At 44.1% G+C, this 27780-nt stretch overlaps 1 protein-coding gene across 3 annotated transcripts in view; it reads left to right on the top strand.

Moving 5' to 3' along the window:
• The window catches only part of sipa1l3 (signal-induced proliferation-associated 1 like 3), an 83623-nt gene that overhangs the window by 52775 nt on the left and 3068 nt on the right, over positions 1 to 27780 (top strand). For all 3 annotated transcript variants that reach the window (XM_031743925.2, XM_039622712.1, XM_031743926.2), the window contains 21 exons: positions 2616 to 3330; positions 4409 to 5390; positions 8424 to 8554; positions 11234 to 11422; positions 11935 to 12109; positions 12505 to 12608; positions 14233 to 14390; positions 14487 to 15072; positions 15941 to 16039; positions 16132 to 16307; positions 19554 to 19796; positions 21611 to 21787; positions 22459 to 22583; positions 23550 to 23659; positions 23745 to 24193; positions 25123 to 25350; positions 25906 to 26068; positions 26148 to 26322; positions 26421 to 26570; positions 27214 to 27340; positions 27697 to 27778. In XM_031743925.2, the coding sequence (XP_031599785.1) occupies positions 2866 to 3330; positions 4409 to 5390; positions 8424 to 8554; positions 11234 to 11422; positions 11935 to 12109; positions 12505 to 12608; positions 14233 to 14390; positions 14487 to 15072; positions 15941 to 16039; positions 16132 to 16307; positions 19554 to 19796; positions 21611 to 21787; positions 22459 to 22583; positions 23550 to 23659; positions 23745 to 24193; positions 25123 to 25350; positions 25906 to 26068; positions 26148 to 26322; positions 26421 to 26570; positions 27214 to 27340; positions 27697 to 27778 (5094 nt within the window). In that variant the 5' untranslated portion in view covers positions 2616 to 2865. The remainder of the gene's footprint in view (positions 1 to 2615; positions 3331 to 4408; positions 5391 to 8423; positions 8555 to 11233; positions 11423 to 11934; positions 12110 to 12504; positions 12609 to 14232; positions 14391 to 14486; positions 15073 to 15940; positions 16040 to 16131; positions 16308 to 19553; positions 19797 to 21610; positions 21788 to 22458; positions 22584 to 23549; positions 23660 to 23744; positions 24194 to 25122; positions 25351 to 25905; positions 26069 to 26147; positions 26323 to 26420; positions 26571 to 27213; positions 27341 to 27696; positions 27779 to 27780) is intronic.

Here is a 27780-nt window from a genome sequence, read left to right as displayed (position 1 = left end):
GCCGTGAGCCCACATAACAGCAAACACAATTAAAGCTGCAAGCAGCGATATGAGGGCCCTCGCACCCCCGGCGCATCGAGCCAAGCCCAACACCTAAAACCAGCGCTTCCGATCTGATGTCACATTGATGGAATTCATGCATTTAACCACCAGCTAAAATTTCATCTCATTCAACCATTATTATAGTCGTCCCACTAGGTGGCGCTCTAACCATTACTGACAAATGGCATAACAAACATTTCCGAGCTCGAGTCTCATCACGCCTGCGACCTTTGGGAGAGATTGGACATTGTGTTTTTGAGCGACAGCAGGTTACTGCTTTTGGCGAGGGATTGAAACTCCACGTGCCGCCATGACCACCCGTTTCCCTGAACGTAAAAGCTTCGCAATTTAACATCACAAAGGTCTTTAGATTCCACACACTGGAGATCGCGTAAATCTAATGAAATCCCTTGGAGGAGTTCGTCAAAGTATGAGGCCTGAAAAGAGGGAAAATGTCACCAAATTTACACATTAATTTTAAAATGGCTGACTTCCTGTTGGATTTGGGATATTGCTCCAAGAGACTTTTTGTACATCTTGATATCTCCAATAAGCTTGCCAGGTTTCAAACTCATACATAAAACACAGAGCAGGGGCTGTTGTTTTGAAATTTTGTAGGGGCGCTGTGGGAGCCTTTTTGCGCTGTTCAAGGAAAATGAACATATAAAAGAAATCCCTCATCACATTAGAGGTGTGCGCCAAATTTCAAGACTTTTAAACTTTTCAAGCCCCTCAAAAGCCACTTCATCTTTCATGGTGAACTGCGTTGCCACCAGGGTGCGCCGTTCAGTTTATAGTCACAATTTTCTCACTGAAGCATCAAGAGGGACTGATGGTGATATTCACCGCTTTTGAGGTGGCCACGATGAACCTGTGAAAATCAGTACAACAAAATGAAAGACATGACATTTCCTGGTGCCACTAGGTGGCGCTCTACGTATTCCTGACAATGGGCATATCAATCTGTTCAGGGCGGGTCTGACATCATCCCTGTAAAATCTGGTACTGATCATACTGGATTTCATTGAGTTATACTAATTTGTTTCTTTATGGCGAGACATCAAAGTTCGCCATGCTGCAGGGCTCACACCCTCTCGCGAAAACTCACAGTTTTCACTGTAACCCAAGACCAACTCCTTAAGGCTTTCCTGGAGAAATTTGAGGCTGCAGATGTCACCGATCACAATACTGTACCCCAAAGTGTAAAACATGACATTTCCTGCTTCCACTAGGTGGCGCTCTCCCTGATGTCAAATATGGCAGTTGAAATATGTTCAGGGGTGGAGCCTTATCATATGTGTGCTCTTTGGTCCATGTCGGACAATGTATGAGGGAATGAGAGACAATAAGATTTTCATGGCGAGTCATCGAAATTCGCCGTGGCGCCACGTCCTCACCGTATCATAAAAACTCAAAGCTCCGCAATTTAACATGGCCCAGGTGTGTAGTTGGCACTGTCCAAATATGAAGTTTCTATGACAAAATCCCAAGGAGGAGTTCGAAAAAGTTCGAGGCATGGAAATGGCAAAATTGGAGCCAAAATGTCACCTTCACTTGAAATGGCGGACTTCCTGTTGGGTCTGCGTCAATGGTCCCATTGACTTTTTGTTCGTCTTGGCATGACACACATGTGTGCCAAATTTCATACATGTAGCTCAAAAGATGTGTTCGTGGGGCTGCATTTAACAACGCATAGGTGGCGCTACAGAGCCATTTCCCAGTGCTCATATATAAAACCATTAAAATACAAAATTTTTCACCAGACCTGGCATGTGTGCAAAATTTCATGAGTTTTTGAGCATGTTAAAGCCCTCAAAAAGGCAATTCATTTCAATGAAAAAATAATAATAATAATAATAATAATAATAATAATAATAATAATAATAATAATAATAAACAGAGCAGATACAATAGGGCCTTCGCACTCTCGGTGCTCGGGCCCTAAATATAGCACGCTTTTGTTTTTTTAGGTATATAAAAAAATGTTGGAGTTTCATTTATTCATGCTTAAAATACAAAACAATCATCAAATGGCCCAGAATAAGAAAAGAATGCATAGACTTTTGTGTTTATGTGTGCAGTCGCCCCCTCCCTCAAAGATCATTTTTGAGCCCTGCTGTAACCTGTGCAGTGGGAAAATGCTTCAGTGTATTTAAACTGTCTGTGCACTCTCCCTGTTTGGATTTGTATTACTTTCTTGTCTGATAAAATTAGCTAGAGTGTTTCTGAGGTTTTAATCTGCAGCAGAGCGGCTGCAGCCTTCGTGTCCTGTGGGTGTGCGGCTTTCTGTGTGTGCACGCCACATGTGATAATAATATCCCTTGTCAGCCTCCTGAAGATTAGCCTGGATGGGAGAAATCCTCTGTCATATCCCCTCACCTTATTTTCTCTCTCACTCTGGCTTATCAGTCCTACGTTGTTTTACAGTTTAGTGATTCTGAGTTTTGGCTCTGTGGAAGAAATATGGGTCACACAGGCTTTATGATTTAAAAATCTCTGTGTATTTTAAGGCAAATTTGTCTTTGTCTTAATATTTTTCCTGATTGTCTGCCTGTTGTTGTTTCTCCTCTCAGATCTGCATCAGACATCATCCAAGAAGAAGCACAAGAAGAAGACGAGGAGGAGAACGGCCTGGTTCCAGATTGGATGGACCAGTGAAGTCTTTCCCACCCTCCCCGTTAAAAGCAATGTTTTTGGGAGCTGGAGGTCGTAACACCATCAGCAGAGTGCGTGTGGGGCCCCTCCGCTCCCTCTTCCCCAGCACCCCTCCCGATATGGGATGCCAGCCCCCTGCCCCCCTGCCCTGAGCTCTCCTGGGGTGTCATGAATAGCTACAGAGACAGAGGGGTAACTTGCACCTCCTCAGACCTTCTCGATGGAGGCGGAGGAGGGTTGCCCCAGCACAATCCATTTCGTCACACCCCTAATGGGCACCCGGTGCTAGGTCCCTCTGACCCGGCCATCCAACCACGCATCTCTGTGCCCAAAATGGGTGTCCGTGCACGGATCGCAGAATGGCCTCCACGCCGTGCTCAGTCCCGGGAGTCACTGCTCGAGAATGGGCAGATTGGCGGCAATCACTATGGCGATGACAGTTCAGTTTCGTCAGTTTTGTCTGACTTCAGGCTGGTGCGGGGAGGAGTCGCCAGGTTGCCCCGGCGGAGGTCCAAGGAGGTAGGAGGAGAGTTTGGCGGTGAGAGAAGTTCTCCTTTCAGCCTCAGAGTGTTCCCTCCTTTGAGAAAGCGCTCCAACAGTGAAGTGACGTTGAGCGAACAAGATGAAAATGAGGTCAGTGTGAAATCTTCCTCTAGTGTCTCTTTTACACGTTTAGGTCCTAACTGGATTAATTGTTTTCCTTTTAGCAGTAGTCCAGTTTGAGTTAAATGACTCAAACAAACCGACTTTACAATGCATGACTACACAATGATTGGCATCCGCAAACACCGGCGACTGAATGCAGGTGATACAGCGCTGCAATCTGCTCTGTGTACAGGACATATTTACACTGTCCAAGAAAAATTAAAAAACTTAAAATGTTGTTACTGCATGTTTAGTCTAAACTCCTTTCCGTTATCACAGATGCTGTGGCACGTTTCTGCGGTTACAGATGATCTTCCATTAACATTTAAACAAATAGTTTATCAAGCTTTGACAGGTGGATTTAATGGTATTAACTTTTCAAGCTATGCTGAAATCACATATCTGCGGTTTTAAAATCCTGTCCTGCTTTACTTTAATGTGATTAATGAAGTGCAGTTTTACATTGTGAATTCATGATGTTGTTATTGTGCAGGTTTATTTATTTTCAGCTGTAGCTTAGTATGGGTTGACATGCTAACCTAATGAGATTGTTGCAGATGTTTTTGGCTGTTCCCTTACCTTCAGGCCACCTGCAGAAGAAATTAGACATCTGATACAGACATCTTAAGAATATGTCTGTGTAGGTTCTGGCAGGTTGCCAGGATTTAAGTAAACTGACAGAAACTAAAAAGCGAAACCGCACGTTAGAGTGAGGTCTTTAAATTACTCTCTGTTTCCATCTAACAGTCCAAAATGTACTACGGATTCACTTGGCTTTTTAATAATGTATACCAAACTGTTAATTGTAACTTAATTATAAAATCTGCAGTATAAGAAATCTAGACATTGTTCAGCCTTTATTTTTGTTTTATTGAAGCACTGACTTTTTATTTATTTTTTTAAGTTGAGGAGGTCTCTGTGTGACTGGTTTGATTGACAGCTTTCAGATCTGTCTAAAATCTGCTCCTTGCTTGATATTACATAAATCATTATGCAGTAAAAGGCTGATGTTCTAACCACTGAGCTGTTATCACACACTGAAATTGTCTCCTCTTCTTGCATAAAGGTGGAGGCTCGAGGAGATGGCGGATTGGGGAACCGGTTCAGGGAATACGGCAGCACCTCCTCCATCGACATCCAAGGCATCCCTGACCAGAGCTTCTTTGACATGATCAGCCAGTTCCGCCAGGAGAGGCCTGACCAGCGCAGCTCTGCACCCATACAACTCGGCGAGCTGCTGCGTGCTCCAGACTCGCCACCCGGACCTCTCCCCTCAGCGCCTTCACCTGGTCCCACAGGTGGGGAAGACAGAGAGACAGGAAGGAAAGACGGCACTGAGAGAGTGAGGAAGAAAAGTGGAGGGACAGAGTCGTCGCTGGGCACCTCCTCTTTGTTTCGGAAACTTCGGAGCTCCAATAGAGGGGAGCTGGATGGAGGGAAAGGAGAGACTGTTGAAGACAGGGGAACGCGAGGTGCCATCAATTCCTCCTACAAATCGTGGGTGTGTCCAAAAAGCTTTGTCCACTTTGACGCTCAGAGCATCCTGTTTGACCTCCACGAGGCAGCGGCTCAGCGTGGCTTTGTCACGCAGAGAAGAAACACGGCCACGGGAGCATCAGCTGCCTCAGTGTCTCTGTCAGTCTCCAGATCCTCAGCGAGTGTGAACGACCCCATTTACTCCAGCATCGAGGATCTGACTCTGAGCCTCGACCAGGGCTCCACTACACCCTCACTGGGTGTGGACCCTCTAGATGGCGCTGGATCCCAGAGCTCCAGTCCACTTCTCCTCTCCTGCCCACACTTCCTCAATGAAACCGGGGGCCACGGAGAGCGCAACATCAGCTTCCTCAGCTCGTCATTAGAACGAGGAGGAGATGGAGGAGGAGGGGACGGGGGGAGGGGATGGCTGAGGAAGAGTAACGCCAGCATGTCAGTGGTGGAGGTGGCCACTGAAGAGCAGGCTACGAGACTGGAAAGACTGAAACTGTACAGCATAGAGCATGTAGACCTGGGAGCTAGGTACTACAGAGACTACTTCCATGGAAAAGGTAGCACTGAGTCATACACAGTTAACACGCTCGCTCTGCTGCAGAGCCATCACTTCCACTGTAAATACTATAAATACTCTTTGATGTAACTGCCAGCTGTGTTCATGTCATAATCACCAGAGTTTTCATTTCCAAGAGTCTCTTGAGTTAATAGGAAATGGGCAGGGCTCAGTTTTGGACGCATTTAGCATGGTAGGCTTACTAGAATGCAACCTCCGGCAAACACAGCGATGAAAATTGACTTACAAAGAACATGAAATAAGAACAAGATGCGACATGTTAGGATGTTCTATCTTGGATAGGCTTCTAGTAACCGAGACAACAGAAATCACTCCTCACTCATGAGAGCCGTTAATCTGATTGAAAGCCACAACAGTAGTTCATTATACTTCATAAACATTCAGTCTCAGTAATAAAATTGTATAAATTATCTTTACAGTTTCAGATAAAAAAAATGCTTATGTTTTGTGAATCAGTGAAAACCTTTCACACTGCAGTGTAGTGCAGTTCAAGGTAGTTTACGGACGAAAGTTGAGGAATAACAGAACAAAAATAATAAAAATGATAATTAAACATAAATAAAATAATAAAAAACACATTTAAAATATTTATTTACGTTTTAAAATCTAAGTACCCTGAAAGTGAGCAAAATAAAACTGTGCTAGATGCTAACAGATTTACAGACATACGTTTTCACATTGAAACCGAATGTTTTTCATTCTTGTTTTATAAATCAATGTTTGTTTTTGATTACTGCTTGTATGTGTCCAGATGTAGTTTCTGAAACAAGAAACACTTGCTCTTTCTTTCTCTTTTCTAAGTGACTAATAAGTCTTTAAAAGTAGTAAAATCTCTTCATCTTGTCGGATGATGTCCACCCACTGGTGTTAATCACTACTGACAGCTCAACAATACTGACGTAATGATCTTCCTTTATAATACAATTTGTGCCTCTTGCTGTCATCCGTTGGAGTTAGATGTGTCGATGTTGTTTGTCCATTCAGAGTTTCTCACATCTCATCCCGCAGCTCTTTATATCCAGCTGGGCCCCAGCGCTGAGCTGGCCAACCTCCTACAGTTTTTCTTACACGTGTACCTGCCTGTTCTGCTGGCAAACTCTGACCTGATGATACGCCACCTGCCTTTCTGCAGGTCGGGGGGAGCACTTAACAACAGTTGTTTTAGATCTGTTGTTAAAGGTCAGATGTCACACCAATTTTCAGAGGAGGAGGAGGCGGTTTGTGTGATGTGAGCTTGTCATTGGGCATTTCTTGTCAGCATCACCTCTTCTGACACTGTTGATTAAACTTCCCTCTGGCGTGCATCATCTGGCTGAAGCCTAATTAGTGACAGATGCTGTTAGGAGCACATGTGTGTGAGCGCAAGAGAGAGACAGAGACTGGCCTGCAGCCACACAGATAAAGGTTATCATTCCAAAAATATGTTCATCTGCTGACTCGTTTCCAGCTTAGCTGTCCCCCAGAACGCTGCGGAGATTGTGTGCGTGTGCACGTCAGAAAGCCTCATCAAAAAGCTGACATTTGCACCACAGGACGTGGTGTAGAAGCTGATCAGGCCCGAGTCTCCTAACGTGCACGTCGTCCCCGTTCACTCCAGCGGTGGGATGGAGGAGGAGTACTTGTCAAACTGGATTCCTCCTCACAGTTATGGAGAATTTGTTTCTTTCCATAATGCCTGCAGCACTGGCATTAGCACGGCTCAGCTTATGAGCTTTAGAGGAATATCGGCAAGATGCTAGTAAAGTGTGGCGATAACTCTGTCCCGGCCCCTTTAATAGATGAACGTGTTGTGCCGACAATGGTAACAAGCCATAAAATGCTAATTGACTGCTGTGGACATTACATTTTATTCACTTCCTCGAGTTACAAGGCTGAGGGACATATTTCTCCTTTTAATGGTCTCATTCTAAAGGTCATGCTGTTCCAACATGACAAAAAACAAGATTTCCCATCGTTCTCTACAGGTTAGCAATCGATCAGTCGATTGACTGATTACTAGTTAGCATGCTGTTGTCTTAGTCCTGTCCTTCTCCTCATCTGTCAGGCCTGATAAATACATATAAATTACACAACATCCAGACAGTCTCTGTAAGTCAAGTTCTTTCCCATCCATCTCATTTCTTATGAATCAGTGCTTGTGAACTTTTTCATCCTGTGAAGTGGGACATGACAGAATAATTTGAGAACCAGTGTGTTATATGTGCTGCTTACTCTCCTTCTCAGTCATGTTGTGAACCTCAACACATTTCTGTAGCCACTTCTGCTGCTCTGTGCTTCGAACAGCTCATTATACATGTAGTCGTGTTGACATTACTGATTTAAATTATTGTGAGGTATGTTGCCTAGATAATTTTTCTCTGGGCAGCTACTGTAATTAAAACATGTTATTTATTTTTAAATAGGGAAGCAGCACGGTGGGTCTGTAGACTGTGCTGTGCCTCATATTAGCGTTTGTTCTCACTGTGTGTGCGTGGGTTTTCTCTCAGAGTTTCGGTTTCTTCTGCCATCATGCAGGTTAAAGATCACTATCTGCACCCAGGACCCTCTCATAAAACAGATTGTTGATCTCTAGAGTTTGCCTTCTAGGTAAAATAATTTAAAATAATTTAATGCGTACAGTTCATAGAGTCCTTTCTTAAACAGGATTACCTTTGTGATTTTAAAAAAATTCATCAGTTTTCCAGAGCGAACAAAAAGGTGGTTATTATCTGATTGTTTGGGCTCCAAAAACACTTCAAAATATAAAGCTGGTCAGTTTACTCTCATTCAAGGATTAAGCAGTTAGAGAGAATCTGGAAACGATGTGTAAGTAGATGAAGATTACATTTCTGATGCTCGACTCATCACTGATAGCATTTTTTTGGCTGCTGCTTCTTCTTTTATTATTGGAAAACTCATCTGATCGCCTGTCTGCTGGCACACTGAGGTGTAGACACAACACAGGCACATGTTCAGACACAGAACTTTCTCTGCTTGTCAGACTTTAACCTTGGTTGTCTCTGACCTCCTCCAGAGCACTCAAACTACTTCGGGACAGACGATAAGCTGGGCCCTGTGGCCTTGAGCATCCGCAGAGAGAAACTGGAAGACACCAAAGACCTGAAAGACCAGTACCAGTACAGACTCATCGTCAGGACGAGCGAGGTATGCGCGTGTGTGTTTATGTGTTTATATGCTGATCACGGGGATTTCCGGTCAGAGTCTGTTAATTACTCAACTGCTTTCAGTTTCTCCAGGCCTACCTGTGACACGTGCCCTCATTATAACCTTCCCTCTGTCCCCTCGCCCCTCTGCTCATCCCTCTTCTGCTCTCTGTCAGTGGAAAATTCCACCTGCCCAGTCCAAGCACATTAAAGCCAAACCAAACACGGGCTGCTCCCACAGCCAGCTACTTCTCCTCTTTGATGGATCAAACACTCATGATGTGGTAAATGATGGGCTGATGATTGTAGAGAATTAGTTTTCAGATTCTCTGCATCTGTTCTTGGTTGTCTTCAGAGGTTTTACTTCCACAGTTTCCAAGACACAATTCTGGAAAGACATCTTTGTTCAGAGACGCAACTGATGATTATTTTCCTACTAATTAATGTAAATTGTCCATTTCAGTTTACCGAAGTCAAATAGAATGACTCTTGTAGTTTGACTAACAGTCCAAAACTGAAAGACATTAAGTTTACTGTAACTGAAATAGCTGCAGACTATCTCGATGAGGGGCTCCCAAGTCTAAATTATTTGAAGGTGTGAATGGTTCTTTCTCTGTTTTAGCCCTGCAGCGTGTCCAGGGTGTATCCCGCCTCTCATCCTATGACAGGTGGGATAAGCTGTTGGAAAATGGATGAAAGTTCTGGAAATTAAGAGTTAGGGCTAGTGTTCACACCACTTAGACCTCACTTTCTGCTCAGCTCAGTCTTGTGGGTTTTTTTTTAATTTTTATTGGCATTTAAAATGATAACACAGCACAGTTTGTGTCAGAGGTCTCGTGAAGTAATTGGCTTAATCTCAATCAATATATTTTACCGGTTTAGCATCATAAAGGCCGCTCGAACAACAAGCTCGCCTCTCCTCATTGTGTTAATGCAGTCTTAGCCTGAGTGTGTCCTTCTTTGTGGCTGTGCTGTGTTGTTTTTAGCAGGATTACATGGCTGCCTGGCCTCATCACTGTAGCTCTGGTATAACAATGGAGCCTCTCCACCATCTAAGTACACAGAGCTAAGCTAACGGACACAGTCCAGGCCCACTGTTCCCACACAGAGAAAAAAGGAGATTGATTGCGGACTTTATTCTCTCCCACTCAAGCCACAGCCGCTCTCAAATATCCATCCCCCTAAGCCTGTCATTTAATTCTGTGCAGCACTGCTGACACAGCAAGGTGGGGAGACTTCCTCTTTCTCCTTTCCCTCCGTCACACATTCAAACAGCCCCCCTCTGATATTTCTGCTCAGCACGTCGCAGTCACTCGCTCGGCCTTGCTCACAGGCTGACGAGTTGAAACGATATCTGCGTAACTTCAGCCGCGGGTCTGTCGGGCTTCATTTCTCTGCAGCAGACCCGAGTCGCTGAGGTTCAGCTGTCTCTCCGGCCTCTGCCAGCTCCAGAGACCGCCATACATTTTTAATCAGTCTGCAAGTGAGAAGCAGCAGCCCACTCCTCCCAGAGGTTATTATAGTCTAACTGTTTTGAAGCAGGTCAGTTCCCCCTGATCAGAAAGCAGCACAATACTGAGCAGAATCTTGATTCACAATACCGCTGAACTGTGTGCATGTTTGATAAAGAGGAAGACGCTTCAGGGCAGCAGGGTGCCATTAATGTGATCTGATGGACCTACCTGCTTCAGACTCCCATACTGTGAATCATCCAAACCCCTTTTTCCCAAAGGTGTAGTACAGTAACCAAGTGACCTCTGACCTCTCTCAGTAGAGTTCAACATTATTGTTACTTTTTTATGGCAACGCTGCTTTATTATTTCATAAATACCCACAAAAAAACCCACAAAAGCCAATATGTCTGATACACTAAAGTTCAATTCACTTCAGAAGTTTTATGTCAACAAAGAAAAAAAGGAACAAGAAATAAATCCATATTACATAAAGGGGGATCACATTTTGTTTTTAAACACAATAATTAATGTCTGTATTCCCCCTTTTTTTTTTTTTTTTTTCCCTTGACTTCAAATGTGAAACACTGTACACATTTTGACCCAGACATCTACATCTGTAACTCATGTACCTGTATTTGTTTTTTTTCTCCTCTTTTTCTTATTTGTATTTGGCTGTGCTGATTTGTTGATGTTTGTGTTGTTCCAAAAAATCAATAAATCATTGTTTGAAGAAAAAAAAGAAAGAAAGAAATCCAACAAAAATAAGAATTTATAAACTAAGACTGTTCTTATTATTACTTAATCTAAATATTTTAGACAACATAAATAATATCCAACCAAAAATCTGAAACTTGAGCCCTTAAAGGAAAAACACTAAACAGCAGAAAGCGTTAATTTTAAGACAGTGCAAAAAGAAATTTACTGCTTAACTATTTAAATTTATGGAAAAAAAACATAAAACAAAAGGACAGCAATAAATCCAGTGGTTTTATCACAAACAAGAACGATGCACATCATCACATCATTAACAAGGCTGGTTACTATAATCACACTGATCTGTTGTTTCCCACATCATAAGGTTATATTCGCTGTAACACCTTTGGGGGGGGAATATTAATTTTCTTGACATTTCAACCATGACACTTGAATAATATTTGTTATGTAGGAAGCTCAAATTGCTTCCAGTTTGTTTGTTTTTTTAAACCAATGTTGTTCTCAACCCACAGCTGGTGACGCTGCGCGGCTCCATTTTAGAAGATGCAGTGGCGTCTACGGGGAAGCAAGGCACCGTTCGGGGTCTGCCACTCAAAGAGGTCCTGGAACAGGTCGTCCCCGAACTCAACGTGTCCTGTCTGAGACTGGCGCTCAGCACGACCAAAGTCACAGAGCAGCTCCTTAAACTGGATGAACAGGGGGTGAGTTGATGGTGCACCAAGTGCACCGAGCAGCCTTTCCAGCAGGCTGGAAGACTGCAGAGTAAAATTGTACACTAATAAGGTGAAGCTGTGGCACGTGGTGTTCTCAGGTAGTGTGTGAGACCTGGGTAACTGATTTAGTGCTGGTGCAAAGTGCAGTGTTGTACAGGGAAAGCTGTAAGCAACAGGGTGTGGTACGTTTGAGCATGAGTGAGTAACCATACAAGCTGTAATGTTTGGCCATGTTATCTCACCTTTCATTTAATGGAGGGAGAAGCGTAGGTATTTTGCCAACAGCTGGCCTGTTGGGTTGTTTGTGCAGGTGGTTTATAGATCCAACAAAGCTGTGTGTAAACAAGTCCAGATATACCTTACTTTTGGGTTAAAAGCTTGTTTGTTGGCATTAACCTTCAGAGTGCTGTGTTTCAGCTGTGTTTGTGTGTGTGGTCTCTCAGCTGCTCGTGCTTGTTCTGCTTGTGTAATATTAATATCGTGTCTCTTCTGCCTTGTAGTTAAGTCAGAAGCACAAGGTGGGTGTTCTGCTGTGCCGTGCAGGGCAGAGCACAGAGGAGGAGATGTACAACAACGAGGAGGCGTCGCCCGCCTTCTCTGCCTTCCTGGAGCTGCTCGGGGAGCAGGTGCTTCTCAAAGGATTCACCAAATACGCTGCACAGCTCGACACCAAGAGTAAGAATGCTCTGCAGCATAGCATTCGCTTTTAGAAATCATTTTTTACATGTTGGTCTCATTGCTGAAGAAGTGGTTTTAATGTATCATTTCATTACTGTTTCCTATTCTCAAAGGGAAAATGCAAATAAACTGTGAAATGAGTATTTTAGGTTTTAAAGGAGGTTCTTCATAAAGACACTCACTTGTCCTGATAAAGCCATAAAGAATGTTTACACAATAACTCCTGCAGCATCTTTAGTTTTCATGAATTCATTACATTTAACAGACTCATAAAGTCAGTAATGTTGCATACGTGTCATAAAACCGGAGGTTACACAGTGAATGCATCATCAGAAACTTTGACTAATGTGTGGTCAACAGCTGCTGACTTTCAACAAATATGTTTCCTCCAGCGGACTCTACGGGCACCCACTCCCTGTACACCACCTACCAGGGCTATGAGATAATGTTCCACGTGTCCACCATGCTGCCGTACATGCCCAGCAACCCACAGCAGGTAACAGCCCCACCTAAGTAAAGCACCAACACTGGTGTGCGTCTCTAAAGAGAAAAAAAACGTCCAAGTCGATGCTTTGTTGTCACACAGCCTTTGAAAGCACGTCTGTGTTTGTTAGCTGAGGCTTCTTCTGTTTTTTTTTTTTCTCCGGCTCGTAAACGACGGCAAGAATTCATGAAGTGGAAACTTGTGTCTTTTGTCGACCTCTTCATTTGGAATTTTTTGTTTTTATTCAGCCTCTTGTGTTTTTATAGTCTTTGTTTTCTGTGTCTTGGTATTTCTTTCCTTTCTGGCTGTCTCTTCTGCCCTCATTGTTTGTCTGGATCAGAGTTGGGTGGGGTTCAGCATTAGTATATTTTCTTCCTTCTTATTTTTTTCTTCCTCATATTTTCTCCTCTTTCTTTCCCTTTTTATTTTTTTAAATTTGACTACATTTTTCTTCTTGCATGATCTTCTGGATGCTGTGCGTTTCCAGCATGTGCTGGTGTCGCTCAAAAGTGTGTAAAATTCAGCATGTTGGTGTTTTTTACAGTTTGCCTGAGTATTTGCGTAAGAGCCTCACTCGACTGTGCACATGTGCTCAGACAAGCCTGCAGGTGCTCGGGATTAGTGCACACTTTTGAATGTGTCAATATGTCAGAGCAGAGCAGTTTAGGCCAAAGAGGTGTCATTAAACATACATTAATCTTGTTAATTAAACTTTACATGTTGCCATACCCCATACCAGCAATCAGTTATTTATTATAGAAAAAGCTTTTTGATAATCTCCTCATCTTTTGGTAACATGAGAAAATGTGAAATCGTTAAAATGTTCAAACAGCTGAGTGTTGGTGTCAGGTGTTTAATCAGAATATAACAGCACAATAACTCCATCCAGAGGCTTTAAGGCTGCAACAGCAAGGAGGTTTACTTACTCAGCTGAACCTCTAGATGGCATCATCTCACTGCAAAAATAACCCTCAGTGACTGGAGAAGCAAAAGAAGCTGCTGTGATGACTCCTGAATTCAGGATAAAGTAGAACACTAACTTGACCTGCACAGCTGTTCTTGGGTTAAATGAACAATGAAGAAATTTGCTGTAAATAACAGGTGAATCATGCATATGAAGGGTCACATTCAAAACCCTGAAATAGAAAATGATGATATGCTAATACATAAGAGGTCCCACATATCCCAGATTTTCATGCTGCTGTAAAAACACATGAAGTACAATTCAAATGTTCACACAGCAGCCTGGGTACGAGTGAAGGATGCTCCTGTGGTACTGCACAGGAGCCAAACAGTGGGCTGCATTACATAATTGGTACTTTCACACTTCTCTTTGCAGATGAAGAGCGGATTGGCAAGCACCGCACCACAGACACAGCCTGCACTGTGTGCCACGTCTCCTACATAAACGCAGATAGACAGACAAACTAACGCACACACACAGACACAAATAGCCCACACAGAACCCGCAAAACAAATTACGTAAAGAGCTGTTGCTTGGTGTCTAACAGCGAGCATCTTAATCTCTCTTTTCCCCTGTCAGACTTTCTGTCGTTCACTGAGTCAGTCGTGTGAATGCCAATTACGCTCGCTCATTTTATTAATTTGTCGTTTTTATCTCTTCTCTCCTGCTCAGCTCCTGAGAAAGAGGCACATAGGGAACGATATTGTCACCATCATCTTTCAGGAGCCGGGAGCACTGTCCTTCACCCCGCAAAATATTCGTTCCCACTTCCAGCACGTTTTTGTTATCGTTCGTGTTCACAACCCCTGCTCTGAAAACACCTATTACAGGTAAATGTTTACATCAGCACAAACTCATGTTTCTATACACGTGGTACACATTATTAATTAGGATCTCACTTCCAATATTCTGTTCCCTCCTCTCAGTGTTGCCGTGACACGAATGAAGGATGTGCCCCCCTTTGGACCACCCATCCCCAGCGGCGTCACCTTCCGGGACCCAGAGACCTTTCGTAACTTCCTTCTCGCCAAAGTCATCAACGCAGAAAACGCAGCACACAAGTCTGAGAAGTTCCACACCATGGCGACGCGAACACGGCAGGAGTACCTGCGCGACCTGGCCGAGAACTATGTCAGCAGCACGCCGCTGGATTCGGCCGGCAAATTAAACAACCTCATCTCCCTCGCATCTAAGAAACGGGAGCGCACGAAGGCGAGAGAGGGAGCGGAGCTGGGTGCTGCCGGGGCGGTCGCCTGGAGAGTCCAGGCCCAGGACTTTAGTGGAGGCGGGGGAGCAGAACTCCCCTGTGCCTTGGGTGTGTCGGCTGAATACATCGTCCTCATAGACTGCTCCACCAAAGAGGTGGTGTTCAACTGTTTCTGTGCAGACGTGATCGGCTGGACGCCGGAGCGGCTGGCGCTGAAGATCTTCTACGGCAGAGGAGACCACATTGCAGTTCGAGTGCCAGAGGGAGGTGCACAGGACATCAGGGAGATGGTGCAGAGGTTAAAGGTGAGACCTTGGAGCAAAGACTTGATCTTTGGGATTTGAGGTCATGCAGGCTGTGCTTTAAGCAGATCTTGTAGAAAGACTACAGTGCAAACACAGTTGTGTCATGTCTCGTTTACTTCCTTGTTCTCCAGCTTGTAGTTTTCTTTACATCCTTTGGTGTGTGTGTTTTTTTTTTTATTGCTTTGTTGCTTTCTCACCAACTCTTAGAGGAAAATAACATGAAACTTTTCTCATCTGTTTGCATTTGTGCCCCTGTATGTCTAGTGCAAACAAGACATACTGCTTGCACAAAATTATTCTTTAGAGCTTCCTGTAGTCAGAAATGTTTCATGTGGTTATTGAAGTTTATTAGACCAAATCAGTGCAACACCTTCATTCTTTTATACTCCTTTAAGCTCAGGGGATTTCCACAGTGGGTGTTGGTTTTCATTCCACTGAAAAACTAAATTCAAAGGCAAGTCATTGTGTCAACATTCACAGTGTATTCTGTGTTTTTTTGCTTTGTTTTTGTGGTTGTCTTTTTTTTCAATGAGGCTTTGCCACTGTCTGCACTGGCTCATCTGAGGCCTTTCATATTGTGATAATCTCTGAAAAAAGTGATGAATTAAACGCTGGGAAAAGGAGATTTCCTGGACTCGATCAAGCTTTGAGTTAATCCAGCAGAAAATTAAATATTTAAAAATGAGTTAATCTTACTAAAAGCACCAAATACATGCAGATTTGAGACTGAAAACTTCACCCAGTGCTGGGTAAGAAGTCATCATCACCTGGTTGTTACTTTGCTATGATGATCTTTAGTTTGTTTGTCCATATATAACAAGCTAATACTGTAAATCTGATATGATTTTTTTCCCTCCTGTTTGTGTAGTTGTTGACGGTGGGATGTGAAACTGTGGATATGACACTAAGAAGAAATGGACTGGGACAGCTGGGCTTCCACGTTCGCTTGGATGGCACCGTAGCTGAGGTACCGTCAGATGACCAGATCTAATTTTGAAGCATTCTGAAGATTCTTGGCCGTGCATAAATGCTCTGCTTTTGTTTTGTTTTTTCATCCAGGTGGAGGAGTACGGCTTCGCCTGGCAGGCAGGCCTGAGGCAGGGTAGCCGGTTAGTGGAGATCTGTAAGGTGGCCGCGGTGACGCTGACGCACGAGCAGATGATTGACCTGCTGAGGACATCGGTCACGGTCAAAGTTGTCATCATTCCTCCATACGAAGAAGGCGGGCCTCGCAGGTGCGTAGCAGTCTGCGTGTGGTTTCCTTTGAAGCCGAGCTTCATTTGTAAACAGCTGTCATGAATGCAGATGTTTGGACAGTGGGTTACAGCACAGGAGCGCGCTCAGTGTAAGTGGGCAGAAGTGGAAGGACAAGAGCGAGCTAGAAGAGAGCGCAGGACACTCATTACTCCAACACACAAAAGCCTGGCAGAGATAGTGGCCAGACTCCAATGTTCTGATGATTCTGTGTGGGAGTGTGTGAAAAGAGGAAGCGAGCAAACAGAGAGAAAGAACGATGCGTGGCTGAAGAGGAAGCGGGCGAAATGAGGCACACAGACAAAAAGAAAGAAGCATTTGTTTAACGTGAATTAGCTACAATCCGCCTTCCTTGCTTCTTCATATCTGCTGATCTCTGCTATTGTGTCACTTCCTCTCCTCCACATCATTTATATCTTTTCCCTGCCGTCACCCTTTTCCATCCTTTCATCCACATACGAGGCCTTGATTGAGACAGAATAACGAGACCTTATGAGACGCTGATGTGGTGTTACTGAGGTGAAAAAATAACCGTGTGTGTGCGCACATGCTTGTGACCGAGAACCAGAGCTCCTAAATACAGTAATTGTGTCAGGCTGTGTGATCGCACAGTGGTTAGATTTCTTTAATGCTGGAGGCAATCCCTTTGACACACACACATGCACAAACACACACATGGTACTGTGGCATTGGAGCAACTGATAATTAGAGTCTTGTATTTCATTCTTCCCCTCTCTCCCCATCCGACTCATTTGCTGTTGTGTGCCAGGCAAGCAGATTGCATGAGATTAAAGCCTGGAATCTGCAGGAGAAAAAAGGTCCACAAAAAATCTAAATAAATAAATAAAGGAGTGGAAGTGATTAATTAAAAATGCACGCCCTGTGCGAATGAAAAGGACAGGAAAAGAGGGAGGGAGGGAGAGAGTGAAAGAGAGAGAGAGGGAGGCAGGGTTGAGTGTTTTGAACAGAAGAGGCAGAGAAGCGCTCGGTGAGGAGGACGTGTCTCAACACCACCGAGAGTTAGAGGAGTGGGTGGAAGAGAAAAAGAAAGAAAAGAGAGAGAGACCAAAGTTGGAAGGGCTTTTTCTTCGCCGTTCTTTCTCGGCTCCGAGCGTGCAAGATGGACGGATACGACGGGGAGAAGGTGTGACTTATGGCACTGTGTATTTGACTGTGTGCGTGCACGAGTGCGTGCATGCGTGCACGAGCTCCAGCTGTGTCACATCAGCCAGCGTGATGGGAGGAACACTGAATGCCGACAGATTTAGGCTCTGCTCTCTCTAAGGTTTGTGCTCTCTTCCTGCGTTTGTGTTAGCCCGCGCTGCTGTTATGTAACCGTATTGATACTGATTGGATTTGACTTATTCCGTTGTTGATGAAAATATCCCGACCACATGTGCATCGACTTGTGTCTCTTTTGGTTTAATGCACATGTCATTTGAAATCACCTGGTCGTGTTTTTGAGGACGTCTGTGTTGTGTTTGTGTTTCACTGTGGACATGGCTGCAGCGTGTTTTCACTGTGGATTAGTCAGCTGATTATTTTCAAGGTTAAATGAATAATCACGCTGTATAAAAGAAACATGTATCGCCCTGCACAGTTTCCCAAAGCACACGATGACATCTTGAAATGTTTTGTCCAAGCAGCACTTTGAGGAGCCTCAAAGATATTCTGCTAACATGTGTGCTAAAAACAAACATTTAATTCATCGTTGAAGCCAATTTTAAGCAAAAACATATTTAAAGACTCTGCTCTGCAGTTTGGGGAAACTATAATAGACTTCTTTGTTCTGACTTTATTTTTGTTCTGCTGCTTACAGGAACTTTTGGTGCCCCCAAAGACTTTATAACCACCCCCAAAACAAAAATACACTCCCCCCTCTGATGCTGTGGTGAATTTATCATTGGGGTCTAGTTTATCTAAGCATAACAGACACTTTTATTCATCCATTAAACGTAAATAACTGAAAATGAATAGACTTGTGTCAGACAAGGTAACAGCATTATTGCCTTAATACGCCAAATGCGTATTGTTTAATAATGAAAGTTTATACTACACACACTCTGTCCTCATGGTCTTTATCCCACTCTGCCTCACTTTAAATCCTCACCCTGACAGCATTTTCCTGCTCATTTCCTCCTCTCTTCATTAGTCTCATGTTAAATGCCATCCAGTATGCATATTTGATGCCTCCTTCCCTCCTGCAGTGATGCTTTGTGAATGGAGTAGTGATGATGATGTGTGAAAGACATGTGCTGGGCATCAGGTGAAAGGTCACTGTGAGAACATAAAAAAAAATATTAAGGTTGAGTAGATGCATAGAGATGGCCACTTGTCTAGCTGGGAGCTCCATCAGTGATTTAATTGATGATAAATAAATGGCATCGTGTCTTCATTTGAGGCTGTTTCTACTTACATGCTGTTTTTATTTATTTAGTCAGAGGGAGCTGAAAGAGTCGATGTCTGTGTGATCTTTGGTTTAAAAACAGATTCATAGTTATTTGATGCCTGATTGTACAACCAAGAGTTACTGCAACCTTGTGTGCCTTTACTAAACATATCTGCTGTGTATACCAAGACTCTGGTTCAGGAGCTGTTTGATGAGATTGGATATTTCTCTCTCTCTCTCTCTCTCTCTCTCTCTCTCTCTCTCTCTCTCTCTCTCTCTCTCTCTCTCTCTCTCTCTCTCTCTCTCTCTCTCTCTCACACACACACACACACACACACACACACACACACACACACACACACACACACACACACACACACACACACACACACACTTACACACTTGACCTCAGTCTCGCAGTAGGAGAGATGGAGTCCTGATGTGCCAATAATCGGTTTACTTTCCTCTCTTTCTCCCTCCATTGGCGTCAGGGGAGCTCATTAGTGAGCTCTATTACATGTCTGCAGTGTGTTTGAGCATCCGCAAAGTAAGTTATGAGAGGACAATAATGTGGAGCATTTGGGGGAGATTTATTGAGCAGTTTCCACGCACTGAACTTGGTACAGAAACCGCTGTTCTGGTTCAGCTACAGTTCAGGGCTGCTGCATTTACTGACCCGTGCTGAGGATCAAAAACTGCACATGAAGGTTGTGTAAAGGAGATAACCTTGGAGTTTTGGAGGGAAACGGCAGCATTTTAAGTGTCAAGCTTTTAATTCTCTTGTAGTGGATGTGGTGTGCTCTGTACCTTTATAAACTGTCCTCCTCTGTCTCTGTAGGGGCTGCACCGAGGAGTATGAGATGAAGACCATGGAGCAGAAACCAGAACCTGAGCCTCTGGCAGCAGGATACCGACCCTCTCCCCGCCAGACCTGGCGATGGGAGAACTCACCTGTTCCTCAAGTGCTCCACCCCTCTAGCCTGCAGCGCTGGGCCCCCATCGGCCCCCCACCTCCTCCACTAGTACGCTCACACAAGCCCCTGATGCCAGTTCCCTACAGAGAGCCTCATCTGACCAAGAGGTGAGCCTCTGAGCCGAAACACAGTTATTCTCCACAAGTAATCATTCCTGCCTGAGACACTGTAGCTGACTGCAATCTGTTTACTGGTGACAACACAAATGTGATGGACACTAAAATATAATACAACCCAAGGTTTTACATGTATGACATGGAGGAAAGCCTCATGTTCATTGTAAGTAGCTGTAGTAGGCCAAACACATGCGTGAGCTCATGATCATCACTGTGCTGTGCTGCCAGTATCAACCCAGCATTTCCAAGCAAAAAAACATATCAAAAACAAACAAACTTTCTCATTCTAAAGTAAAACATGAATCAAAGTCCGATCAGCAGAGAAATGCAGTCCCCAGCTCTCAAGTCCAGGTGAAGTCAACAGGCGAGTGCACGCTGTCATTGCAGTGTGCACATGCAAACCAAACACATGAATATGCAAAAGACTCATGAAGGACTTCTACACATGTGCTGCTGCCCCACCTGCACCAAGTCTTTATTCATCACTCCATTAAAATTCAGATTTTAATGAAAAAAAGCAAGTATAAAAAGTGTTTAAAGCCTGCAGTGTGTAGAAATTTAGGAAAGGGACAACAGCAGCTGCTTTGACTTTTTTTTTCTCATTATATTCTTCACCCGAAAAGCTCAGTGAGTGGCCAAAGTCTTTGTTCTAGGCTAGATGTTCTAAAGCCTCATACAGACCTTGGAGGAGGTGCAGGAGTCAAATTTCCTTTAAGTAAAGAATGCCGAAAGGTTTTTATGGATGTCTTTGTCCAGTGATGACAGAATCCTGTCACCTACTTCAGCTTTAACTGCGTATTGTATGAAGTTAGTGAATCCAGTCACCATTGTTCAGCATACTATGAGGATATTTGTTCATTAAGACGTAAATCATTAACTAATGATGGGTGTAAAAGTGTAATATGCAATGCAGTGAGCCATCTTCACAAAGGCTTCCTGTAGTAGATAGTTTCCTCGCCCAAACTCCTCAATCACCGTCACATTTTCAGTTTTACATCACTGGGCTGTCATCATCTTACACAGTTAATTATAGAGAAGAGGAGAAAACTGCTGCAGCTGTACAGGTGGCTGTAGATGAAATGTTTTATTGCATTTTAACTAAACAGTTGTTCTGCAGCTCCTTGTCTTAGTTTGTTCATGTTGACTGATGAAAGATTTGATGTTAAATCACTGAATGAATGTTTGAGGAAAAGTGATGTCAGCTGGATGACATCATGGATAAACTGAACATGAACTGTGACTGCTCCAAAAATACCTGCTTAGTCCTGTCGTCAGGATGTTTTCCTCATACAAAAAGCATAAATATGATGGACCTCATGTGCACAGCTCCTGAAAATCCTTCTATATAACATTTCACAGCAGGGTTTTCCGAGGCAGATGTGTGTGAAGTAACAAAAGCCCTCAGGCTAACTCGTGTGATTACTGCACCGTCTAAGCCTGCCAGACGGTCATAAACTTGTATTGATAGTAAATGATATCCTGGCATTTTGTTTCACCTAAACAGTGGAAACAATAAAGTCTTTGTGTGGTTTTATTCCACTTAAAAAAGTTTTTTTCCCCCCCAAACTGTCAATACTAGTTTTTTAAACTTGAGTTGGTTCCAGGTGTTTGTCTAAAACAACACATTTTAAGCTGTTTACAGCCGTGTTTTCATTGTGTTTTCAGTCTGTTTTGCTCTTTTGAGTAACACACAGACACACTAGTCCTCAGTTATTTTAAATCTCTCTTATTTGTGTTATGTATCAATCGCCTCTCTTTAGTATGCTTGTTTCTCTTGATTACCCACTGTCCTTTGTGTATTTCAGGCCGGTCAGCTACCCAGAGAACCACTTCAGCCTGTCTCCTGCAGGAGGCGACAGGCCCTACAGAAACCCCTCAGCCAGCTTCTCCTCTCCTCCCTCCGGCCTGGTCAGTCTCACCACGATGGGACCACCGGGAATCTCACCAGGCCCCTTTGTGCGCTACAAACCTTCACCCGACAGGTGGGTGGGTGTGGGTGTGTGTGTGTGTGTGTGTGTGTGTGGTGTTTTACTCTGCGAGCTCTCCACTGTCACTCGTTTGATCTTGATCAAACATGTCTGGTTTTACTCGTAAATGCTTTGTGTGCTGAAGGTGGAATATATTGGTTCAAATCGCAGGCTGAATAGCGCGGCACGACCAGGTCTGCAGTTAGACGTGTATGAACACACAGTCTCCCAGAGGAAGGATCTGTTGTGTGGGTGGCTCTTCCTCACACTGTGGAGGTTGATAACATCTCACCCAACCAGAAAAACTTGTTTTATTCAACCGCCACAGGGATGCAAAGCAGAAACTGAAAATGTTCTCTGTTAGTCAGAAACGTTATATTTTTACAGCTGGGGAGTTTTATTCCAGAGTGTGTCCTTTCTGTCATGGTGTCTGAATAGCTGTACATCTTATTTTATTTAAAAAGGGTTTTGACCTTCCACCAATGATAACATCAGGACTGATTTAAAAGAGCAGAGCTGCATTTGCACAATTACAAAATGCAGTTTTGGTCAGAAACAGCAGGAGGATTCAGACTTCTGTTTAGTAAGGTAGAACAGACTCATTAAACATATGCAGCTCCAGGGGCCAGGAAAATCCCTGTGAATGTGTTCATCTATCACTAATGTTTCTCCTGTGGTTCATATAGATTTGGAACAGGACAGCGCCCCCTGCTGCCGTATGATCCTCACCTCGGTGTGGACCTCCTCTCCAGTGGAGAATCTTCGTCAGGCTTTACCAGTCAGGAGAGTACCATGGAGCGCAGCAAAACAGGTACAGCACCACCTTCAGAAGTAAATGTTGAACTCTACTCTTATTTAACATATAATGTAAAATCTCATAAGTAGCAAAAAATGAGTTTTTTATTGGGTTGGTTTTTAAAAACAGTTAAACATCACCCTTCATATTTTCATTGCTGTCATCACAGCCGTCGTGACAGAGTACAGCTGAACACTGAAACTGAAAATAAAATGACATGCACATATCTAAACAGAGATTTGTAAAAGTCTCTCATTATTGTTTAAATGTCCTAAAAAAATAGGTCTCTATCTGCTGATAAAGAAGCCTTTCTGAAGCCCTAAGTAGTATGTTATTCCATCAGATTTCCCAAACACTATCCAATCATATGTGGTTGATATGCTTGACAGTGCTTTTAACTCCTGCTGTCAATAGTAGTCGTATAAGATATCTATTAGCTGACCCCTTAGATGCTGAGCAATGCGATCTTGGACTCTTTTGCAAGATTTTGGTGAAATATCTTCTTGAGGGCATCAAAGACATTATTATGTGTCTGAATTTGGACAAATCCAGAGTATGTGCAAATGAGTCCTAGCTTGTGTACCACATTATAACTTTCAGTTATAATTTATTTATTCAGTTCCATGAATTTGAACTTGTTGCTGAATGTGCTTCACTGCATATTTCTGGTGGTATTTCTGTGCGTAATTCAGCATCCCATTTCCTTTTTGTATGTGATGTAGTTTTTTACAGAATTTCTCACTTCCATTTATTCTATAGATATGTACTCTTCTTATGTGTTGTGTTCATGCTGCTTTAAAGAGTGCAGTTGTTGCTCAGCAGACTAGAGGCTGCTGAGTGTGGTTTTGGTGTGTGGGGGGAGGTCAGTGTTTAAATGTGCTATAAGTATTTAATCCTCTTTGACAGCCGTGGACGTTCAGTGTGATTTGTTATAATCCTGAGAGTGTCTGTCTATCTGCGTGTGTGTGTTTTTGGATGCAGAGCCTCTCTGGCATGTCCCAGCGTCTCGAGGACCAGGTGGTGGAGGGGGGCAGAGGAGAATGCCCAGACAGGATGTCCCGGGGAAAGACTCTCCAAACAGACACTCGAAGGTCAGACTCAACATCAACATTTCGTCTCTCTTCTTTCCACCTTTCGCCTTCTCGCTGAGCGCCTCTGACTCTGTGTCCTCCGCAGGGTGAGACTCAGTACTCCAGCCACTCCAGCAGCAACACCCTGTCCAGTAACGCCTCGAGCAGCCACAGCGACGAGCGCTGGTTCGACGGAGGCGCACCTGGAGAGCGAGGAGGCGTGGGTTGCCTCGGTGAGACGGCTGACCCTGACCCCGACCTCCTTAACAAGGGCGGGTCCAACGATAGCGGCATCGACGCCTCGACCCACTACGGAAACGGTCGCCACGGTAACATGTCCAACAGCCAGTCCCACAAGGCCATGCACAGCTCTGCGACCTACAGTGGCATCCCGGAGCTGTCGGTGGGAAGGAGCGGCGGCAGCGGGGGGGAGACGAAGAGACGAGAGTCTTCGCCCATTATACCAGCTGCAGCCAATCAGACCAAAGGGTACAGGACGAGGACATTCCCTCCTCCTGGCTCCAGCGCTGATAAAATGGATGCTTTCAAGCCCAGGTAAGTGACAAACTCCTGATGAGATGCATCGCCTGCTGATCCTTTTATGAAACTTGTAGCAACGTTGTCCCTGAATGTTACAGTTTTAGGCTCAGATTCCTGTGCTTATTAATCACTTTAGAGTGTTTTTATCAGTCTTTAGTTTATGTAGCATCATCACATGACTGAAAATGTTCAATACTAAACTAAATGTAGAGAAAAAGTGGGATTATGGCCATCTAATCCTTGTGAAACATAAAGATCATCATGTGATCTCATGCTCTCGTGGTTTTATAACTGTCAGGGCCACAATATAAATCCACACAGGGATTCAGCACACAAACCTCCACCCGCTTCGGTCAGTCTGTGCTGGATTAAAACAATCTGTGCTGAAACTCAGAGTCCCAGCAGCTCTTATTGTGTACTCTGTGCATGCGATGTGTCACATGATGATCGAGACACGTAACCCCAAGTCCTAAAAAAGCCAGAACATTGTTTAAGATGTGGATAAAAAAAAAAAAGAATGCAATGATTTGCAAATCTCATAAACCCATACTGTATTCACATTAGAGCGTAGAAAACATCTGATATTAAACTGACACATTTTACTATTTCATAAAAAAATATCACCCCTGTCTGAGCACGGGATGTGTTTCAGTTCAATTGATGCAGTCAAAATACAGATGATTTTTAAATGTTTTTCCTCATTCAAATAACAAACATGTTTCCTGTCCTCGGACAATCTTTTCCACTAAAATATTAAAGAAGCGTTCATTAAAAAAGGAAAACAATAAACATGGCATCCATGTTCTGTCACTTTATTCAATCTAATAGATGGCGATCATCCTCAGTGTTAATAGAAGTCAGATTCAGATGTATTTCTCTTCTGGGGTCTTTCTGTCCTGGTCAAGGAGTTTTATATTGTTTCTTTTATTTTCTGTAACCTTCAGGGCCTACACACCGCAGGGTTACAAAACTCCAGTGGAGAAACCACGGCCTGTCCGAGCCTCTACCGCAACGCCCACTTCAGCTCAGCTAAGCTCCACCCCTCTGTCCAGCTCCGCCCCCAAGTCATCATATGGCAAGAGCACACCAAGCGGTTGGCAGGCAGAAGACTCCAACCCCTCTCCTTCAAACTCGACCACAGCATCGAGCTCCGACAGCAGCAACAGCAAGAAGTAAGACCGACAGCCTCAGTGGATCTGCTCTGATGCTTGGTTCTTCTTCTGGGATAGAAATTATTTTTAGGCACCTCCTTTTATTCCAAAATAATCATATAAATGACCTCGTACTCAAAAGGATGGTGGACATAAATGTGTGATTAATGGTGCAAATTATGTTTAAAAATTTCACATTTTTTAAGCGCTGATCAATGAAATAGAAGGCATTTGGCTTTTTGTGTCTTTATCCGTGGAGTCAAACCTAGGCCCGCACAGTGGTCATGTCCTCGGAACAACTTTCCAAGTCCGTATATCCATCCATCCATCCGAGGAGCGCGTGATCGCTCCTAAACTAAGTGAAATCCTTCAACACGTGTTTGTTTTTACTCGAAACCATCCAAAGAGTTTGAGTTCTGACTCTGGTGTAAGTGGCAGTAGACCAACAAACACTGGAGGATACTGTAGGCAGAATAAAGTGGAACATAGTTTCTTACTGTGGATAGAGGCAGGAAGCAGTCTTCAGTAAAGGAAGACTGTATGTTTGTGTTTTGTTCTCATATCTTGTGTCTCCAGGCAGGTGGACACAAATTCAAAAAACGTGTTTGGACAACCTCGCCTGCGAGCGTCACTGAGGGACCTGCGCTCGCCACGACGGACGTACAAGAGCAGCATTGAGGACGACCTGAAGAAACTGATCATCATGGACAATCCGGGGGAGACGCCGCAGAGAGACCCTGTGAGCATCGTGCTGGTGGATGATATCAGTTTTCCTCTCATGAGCACACAGCTCTGACCTCTGACCTTTCTCCCTGCAGTCTCCCAGACGCACCCTGCAGCGCACCTTTTCCGACGAGTCGCTGTGCAGCGGGCGCAGGGACGCCGGCTTCGCCAGCTCTGAGAACCAGACGGCTCCCAGCGACGTGCTGTTCACCTGCACGCTGCCCACACGCAAACACGCCGGCTCCTCCAACCACATGCAGAGCAAGAAGGGTGAGTGCCTCGATTCTCCTCCCAGCGCCTCGCAACGGCTAAAGCAAACCTGCTGTGATTGTGTTCAGATCATTAATCACGACTCTGCTGCCCCACAGTGCCGCTCTCTGCATCTGAGCTCTCTCTGACTGAAGTGAGAGACAAGCTCCCCCCTGTGAGGAGGCTCGACCCCGGCATGATGCCCCTTCCCGACACAGCCAGCGGACTCGAGTGGTCCAGCCTGGTCAACGCTGCTAAGGCGTACGAAGGTGAGGATGGATATTTCAGTATTAAATATAAACATAACCTGGTTCGTGAGTGATGAGGTAACCACCATCTCACCCCGACCTCACTCGTGTTGAGGATGGAGTCATGTCAGATCTTCTCTGAACATTCGTCTGGCTGTTAGGAACCCTCAGCAGTCTGTGTCCTCTCAGTGCTGATGTGTTTGTAGCAGCACAGCTTTCTGTGTTAACTGTTATGTTTTCTGCTTTTCTTTACATGCAAAGCTGAAGTAGTGCTTAACTTAAAAAAAACAACAAAAAAACTTCCTTATCATTCGCTAAGCTACTGCTAACTTCACTCCACTAAACCCCACAGATGTTTAACGTCATTGTAACATCTGGCAGAGCAGCCACACCGATCGTGTTTATTGGACCTGGAAAAAATTTTGGACTGTTAATCATTCAGTGGTGCCTCGGTGCTTAGACTCATCTGACTAAACCAACGATATATTTTTTTATTGCTCCCAGAGGATCGTTTTATTTGGCTGCTGGGATTTGGTTGCTTTTTACCTTCTTTCACAACATTTTTTTTCCCAGGAAAGGTTTTTAGAGCACTCCTTTTCTTTTTTGGGACGTTCTTTATGTGGAAAAGGCTTTTTAAAAGCACGATCACGTGTTTCTTTTGCAGCACAAAGAGCGGGTTCCCTGTTCTCGCTGACTGACCCGCAGCTCGGAGGTCCAGACACGAGACCGGCCGCTAGTCCAGTCCAGTTTCAGACTCCTCAGACGCCACGGACCACGCCCACACTCAGCAGGTAGGTCAGCCCCTCTGTTACAGAGAGCGCCTGTAAATATTCAGGTTTTCATAAGTCACTACTGCCACCTGGTGGTAGTTTATCAGAGTCTCCTTTTGAGCGTTTTCACCAGAATTAACAGTTTGTTAACTCTGTGGCACCAGAGAGGCTGTTTGTCCTGCCAGTGAGCAGCACACATTTAAAAAAAAAACAAAAAAAAAACGTTTTTTACTGAAGATGAAGAGCTTTCAGATCCTCATAATAAAACCAGTAAAACCAGTCTGTTTACCTCCGGCGTGCACATCACAGCAGTGTTTTGTGTGTGTAATCACTGGGTCCACGGTTATAAATGCCAGGTGTGTTTGTGTGTGTTACAGCGATGAGGTGCCCAACGATCTGTCCGGTCGGCTCTACCACCTGGAAGTGATGCTGAAGCAGCTGAACAATGACCTGGAGAAAGT

This window comes from Oreochromis aureus, linkage group 14, assembly GCF_013358895.1.
Source record: "Oreochromis aureus strain Israel breed Guangdong linkage group 14, ZZ_aureus, whole genome shotgun sequence".
Lineage (NCBI taxonomy): Eukaryota > Metazoa > Chordata > Actinopteri > Cichliformes > Cichlidae > Oreochromis > Oreochromis aureus.
Note: the sequence above shows the minus strand (reverse complement) of the source record. Positions and strands in the feature narration are given on the sequence as shown.